At 49.1% G+C, this 5,578-nt stretch overlaps 2 protein-coding genes across 3 annotated transcripts in view; one reads left to right on the forward strand and one right to left on the reverse strand.

The window, feature by feature from the left end:
• TMEM97 (transmembrane protein 97) overlaps positions 1–2,382 on the forward strand; it is a 3,006-nt gene extending 624 nt beyond the window's left edge. The window contains exons 2-3 of the mRNA XM_014966350.1: positions 769–913; positions 1,406–2,382. Coding sequence (XP_014821836.1) covers positions 769–913; positions 1,406–1,656 — 396 coding nt within the window. The 3' untranslated portion in view covers positions 1,657–2,382. The remainder of the gene's footprint in view (positions 1–768; positions 914–1,405) is intronic.
• Positions 2,383–3,164: 782 nt separating this feature from the next.
• IFT20 (intraflagellar transport 20) lies at positions 3,165–5,572 on the reverse strand. 2 transcript variants are annotated; one of them, XR_001414560.1, is made up of 5 exons: positions 5,366–5,572; positions 4,928–5,013; positions 3,989–4,092; positions 3,632–3,894; positions 3,165–3,337 (listed from the first exon to the last, which is right to left on the reverse strand). XR_001414560.1 is itself a non-coding variant. In XM_014966361.1 (4 exons), the coding sequence occupies exons 1-4, from the start codon at positions 5,490–5,492 to the stop codon at positions 3,813–3,815; spliced, it is 399 nt and encodes a 132-aa protein (XP_014821847.1). In that variant the 5' UTR covers positions 5,493–5,572; the 3' UTR covers positions 3,449–3,812. The 2 variants fall into 2 exon arrangements, 1 of the variants encoding a protein (XP_014821847.1); XM_014966361.1 differs by lacking the exon at positions 3,165–3,337 and having other exon boundaries at positions 3,449–3,894.
• Between the last annotated feature and the right edge of the window lie 6 nt (positions 5,573–5,578).

Genomic DNA, 5,578 nt, shown 5'->3' on the forward strand with positions numbered 1-5,578 from the left:
TGGGTAGAAGATAATTAACTCAGCCCTCGTCACCGGGGTGAGATCGGCCATCGCTTCTCTCCAGGCTTTCCCATTAGGGGATTTGGGGGCTACCATCAGAACTGCCCATAGAATTACCCCATTACAGAAACCATTAATTAATAGTTAACCAGCAAATCTCTATACATATCTCTGCGGTCAAAGTCCAACGTAAAGCCGTGCAGGAATTTACATTTCTGTCATGGAGACCAATGGCAGTGGCTGAGTCCCGACACCCTGCACCCCGACACCCAGCACCCCAACACCCCACACCCCGACACCCCACACCCCGCTCCCATCCCCGGGATGCGCTGCCCGAGGGACGGGGCCCAGCTCCTGCCGGGACACCCCCATTCCTGCAGGTGTTTGTGCTGTGGACCCACCTCAGAGGGCAACGGGGGGTCAGACAAGGAAAACGCAAAGTTCTTCAATATCTACTAATGCCACAGTGCAGATTTTTTTGTGGTTTGGGTTTTTCCCTGGTGGGAAATGACACTTGAGGACTAGGTTTTGGAAAACAACCGTGCTGGGTGCTGGGGTAACCCTGGAGGTGCCCGTGGTGCCAATGCAGTAGATCCTCAATGGCAGGGGCCCCTCCTGCAGCTGAACTGAGCCGTGTGTGCAGGATGAGACCCCTCAGCTGTCCCTCTGCGCTGACGGTCCCGTCCTGTCGCCAGAGCAGGGTGAGGGTTCCCCCAGTTGCAGGTGATGGTCCATGTGTTAACCTGCTGGTTTGCTCTTTTCCTGCAGCTGAGGGACCTGCTGCAGGGGTACGCCACCTCCTTCAGAGACCCCATGATGCTCCAGCCCCCAGAGTGGTTTAAGGCCTTTATTTATTGCGAAGCCTTTCTCCAGATGCCTTTCTTCCCCATCGCAGTCTACGCCTTCTTCAAAGGTAGGTAGGACTCCAAGGACTCCAGCCTCTGTCCCATCCCACATTTCTGCCCCACACTTGCTGTCTGTGCCCCAGAGTTTGTGTGTCAGCCCTGAGCACTCGGGGACGTGCCGCCGGGGCTGAGCCCTGTGCTGCTCTCGTGGCAAGCTCCAGCTGGGAGAGCAGCACAGAAACAAACCCCAAACTTATTGGCCCTTTTCTGCTGCGGCCATTTCTAGGTAACCAGCACCAAGGTTTGACACTGGGCGTGCTTCCAAGGTTGATAAAGTTCTGGGTCAAACCTTTGTTACTTTAAACTTTCACAATCACACCATCGTTCTAAATTTCCATAAAGACAGATAATTTTCCTGGGTTGCTACTAGTACTTGTGTAGTTTTTCTGCTACCTATTTAATATAACTTACAGCTTATCCTGTCAGAGATAGAGCAGTGAATGTTATTTTCACTTCAAAGCCACTACTTCAATACTTGTTTGCTTTTTGCTCGGGTACAGGCGGCTGCAAATGGATCAGGACTCCTGCCATCATCTACTCCACCCACGTGGCCACCACGCTGTTTGCCATCCTGGCACACATCCTGTTCCACGACTTCTCCAAGTCCCAGCACCCGGGACCTCAGACGCAGCACGAGCGCCTGGTCCTGCTCTCCATATACGCGCCCTACCTGCTGATCCCTCTCCTGCTGCTCTTCACCATGCTCTTCCACCCCCACTACAACCAGGCGGAGAAACGGAAAAGGAAGTAGCCACTCGACAGCCCCACGCTGCTCCTGGCTTCGATTCGGGCCCCGCTGCCGTCCTCAGGACAAACCTCTGCCTCCCGCCGTTGGCTGCAGCGGCTCCCACCGGAGCGTTGGCCAAGGAAGATTGGGGCTGGTTTGAGTTTGCAGCTCTCCTCCCATCCGAACCCGCTCTGGGGGACGCCGGTACCCGCAGCTCCTCCTGGTTCCTGGGCGGAGGCGGGAGGGACGCGCTCCTCTCCCGCTGCACGTACACCTGGAACAGGAACTCTGAACCATCCGACGTGGAACCGCGGCCCGGGGCGGGAACTGCAGCTGATACTTCTCTTTCACATTCCCTTTGTCCAAGATGACTGTTAGAAAACCACTAAATAAAAGAATTTGTCTTCCGAGAGCATATTCTGAAAAATCCGTAACTGATTACGTGCAGCTTCGCAGAGCCCTGTTCTTGAAGCATTTCAAATCATTTAATAATTCTTAACCTCCTCGCTGCTTCCTTTAAAATTTCACCTTCCTTTGCTTTGCTTCAGTTTTGATTAATTGCAAATGTCTGATCAGTGATAAATGTGCCAAAATCTGGATTTCTGAATTCTTAACGTGGGCTTGGTTTGCCAACCAGGCCTGTTCCCTGGAGGATCTGACATACTTCAGGAACTGCAAACCAGGATCTGTAAATTCCTCTCTTCCGTGAAATCACTTCTAATATGGAAATAAATAACTGAACGCATTAAACCGCATTTCATCTTCTCAAGGGAACAACTAAAAGGAACTTAAAATGAGCAGGAGATCAGAGATGGTTCACACAGTCACACGTTAAAGTTACAGGTGGTTGGGTTTTGGTTTTGTGGGTTTGTTTTTTTTAAATTCTCAATCTGATCAGCACGAACCACACTCGGAGCGTCGTGTGACGCGACAGGTCACCCCGAAGGCTTTTGGGTGTATTTCAGGACTTCTCTGGTATAAAATGGGAGCCTTCCACGGGCTTTTAAATGTCACATTTCCATATTTGGTTGCCTAAGGACAGACGTAAAATGCATCTATTTGCACTTCAACGTGAGGCTTCATTTTTAGATCACAGCCATTCCCTTTTTAAATGTCACATTCACATTTATAGTCCATCCCCAGGGCTGGTGTCACCTGCACACGGGAGGGTTTGTCTCTGCACTTCTGTCCCTGATAACGCCCCTGGAGGAATGGGACTCTGATATTACTGCCTGCACAGACGTACCTTGGGCATGGTTTAATGTTCTTAATTCTGCCCTGTTTTCTGCTTTTTTTGTGTGTCTGCAATCGATCCCTTCTGTTAATCATAAATTGCAGGTTTGTGGTTTTTTTCCCCCCCATCTCCTTACAAAAAATAATGTAGTCAATATAGATAAAAGTTACCACTGACTCTGTGTGTGTTGTGTCTTTACAGCCACGAAAGATACCACGTACAGGAAAATCACTGAGTCTCTGGGGAGGTGTAAACTCTTAAGCTCAAAAATAGCACAGCAGAAGCAACTCCTGGTATATCCAGAAAGTCTGAAAACAATAATTTATTTCCCAATTTCTGTGAAAGAGCTGTACAATTCAAAAAGCGAGAGACAAAACATAGCAACAGTAGTATTAATCAAACTATAATTTGAATTAGAACTACTGACTGTACAAAATTTTATAAAATCAAAGGACAGAACAGTCTTGACACCTGTTGGAAGTTGTGTCTTTACAGCCACGAAAAATACCACATACAGGAAAATCACTGAGTCTCCGGGGAGGTGTAAACTCTTAAGCTCAAAAATAGCACAGCAGAAGCAACTCCTGGTATATCCAGAAAGTCTGAAAACAATAATTTATTTCCCAATTTCTGTGAAAGAGCTGTACAATTCAAAAAGCGAGAGACAAAACATAGCAACAGTAGTATTAATCAAACTATAATTTGAATTAGAACTACTGACTGTACAAAATTTTATAAAATCAAAGGACAGAACAGTCTTGACACCTGTTGGAAAGCCCTCCTTATTGCCACTTGTAGCGTAATTCACGCTGAATTAAAAGACGCTCCCATTTGCACAAACCATCTATTCATTCATACACAGTGAAAAATTGCATATTTTTGGAATTTTCAAGATTCTGGAATGGTCAAGGTTCCCAAGTGAGTTTGGTTTTATTTTCAGAATCCTCTATTTCTGAAAGATGAACTGGTCGATGAACTCGTTCTGGTCCGCTTCGATTTTACACAGAGTCTCGTACTCGACTCGGTACCTGGAAGGAGACCCCAGGGTCAGCAGCAGCTCCCAGCCCCCTGGGATGGCCCAGCACCCCCTCACACCCCCCTCACACCCCCCTCACCTCTCACCTTTCCAGCTGCATCTTCTTCTCAGCGATTAAAGCCTGAAGTTGCTGTTCCTGAGCTTCTCTCTGCTTTGCTACAGACTTCAGCAAATTTCGGGCACCAATGGCCTGTCAAAACAGGACGGTCAGGGGTGTACTTGTATGGGGATTTTTTATTTTTTCTAACCCCTTTCGCTACCAACGGGTCCATTTTGAAGTGTTTCAGTAGCACTAGGGATGGAGATTGACACCTGAACACTAAATGGTGGGTGGAAGAGGCAAACGGTGCCTGTGGAGGTTGGGCAGAATAAGGCATTTCAGACTCCAGGAACAAAAGTCACTGACTCCTCTGGAAATCAGCTGGTCACTGGTGACTGCTGCTACAGACAGCTGTCACTACAAGCTCTGGTTACAATTCTTTCCCCCATAACAAATAAGGAAAAAAGTAATTACCGACAATTGTGCTTAACATTGATTTCTATTTCCACAATAACATGGCAAAAACTCACACCACTCGGTGACACATAGAAATAAAGAAAACGTCAAAGGTATTTGCTGATACAGCTATTCACTGATTTGGTGTTTAGGAAGCCCTCACCCTCCTCATCCTCCTCCCAGAGTCTCTCCTGCCTCTTTGAAGACAAAGCTCTACTTGCAGGAGTGATTAAGAAAATACTCATTCTATTTTTGTGCAAATACATGGCTAGGCAGGAGCAGCAGGCCTGTTAAATGCAGGAGCAGCTCGATACTGAGTGTGCCTACAGACATACTCTAGATGTTAATACCAATTAAAAAGCCCCATGCAGATGGACAGACAGACAGATGTTAACTGCCATGGAAACACCTGTACAAGAGCGACAGGAAAAGGTTGCTCATGCTGTAAGAGGGGGCAGGGAGAGATCTGTTTTTTCGTGCACAGAACAGAGTGGAGTACATGACAAGCCAGTAATTAATTGCACAGTACCTTCATCTTCTCACTTTCAGCAGCTTTTGCCAGCTGATCAACAAGTTCAATTAAGCTACCCACTATTTTTTGAAATTCTACTATTTCTGCAAAGGAAAAAAAAAAGTCAAGTAATATTCAAAACACCCCTAAAGAAGACTAATGCTTCTACTACACACGGCAATTTTTAGATGTGGCTTATGTTATTAGATTTTACTGTAAACAAGTGCATTTTAAGACTTTCCTGGCTCTGGGCAGGCTATAAAAGGGGGCAGAAGAGAGGAAGGCCCTTGGGTGTCTGTGGAAGTCGCCACAGCCCTTTGCACCCCGGCCCTTCCCCGAGGGGCGCTCGGCCAGACCCTCTCCTCAGGGGCCGCCGGGGCCGGCAGCGGGCCGGGCTGAGGGCAGGGCCGGGCTGAAGGGAGGGCAGGGACGCGCGGGGCCCGGCGCAGGACTCACTGTCGAGGAAGGCCCTGCACTCCTCGCGGAGCTGGGCCGTCTGCTGCGCCGCCTCGGGCTCCAGGACCCGCAGCTTGTTCAGCTCGTCGAAGTGCAGGCCCGCCGCGCCCAGCGCCGCCTGCGCCATGGCTGAGGGGAGCGGGCAGGGCCCTCCCGCCGCCCCGGGGTCGCCGCCGAGCCCCGCACCTCGCCTCACAGCACCCGGCCCGCTGC

This window comes from Calidris pugnax, unplaced genomic scaffold (genome assembly GCF_001431845.1).
Source record: "Calidris pugnax isolate Ruff unplaced genomic scaffold, ASM143184v1 scaffold45, whole genome shotgun sequence".
Taxonomy (NCBI): domain Eukaryota; kingdom Metazoa; phylum Chordata; class Aves; order Charadriiformes; family Scolopacidae; genus Calidris; species Calidris pugnax.

Coding starts and splice junctions, on each gene's coding strand:
- IFT20 (XM_014966361.1), bottom strand. CDS start 5,492: ATGGCGCAGGCGGCGCTGGGCGCGGCGGGCCTGCACTTCGACGAGCTG. Junction 5,014..5,365: donor GTGCAGGGCCTTCCTCGACA/GTGAGTCCTGCG, acceptor TTTCCTTTGCAG/AAATAGTAGAATTTCAAAAA. Junction 4,093..4,927: donor CTGAAAGTGAGAAGATGAAG/GTACTGTGCAAT, acceptor CTGTTTTGACAG/GCCATTGGTGCCCGAAATTT.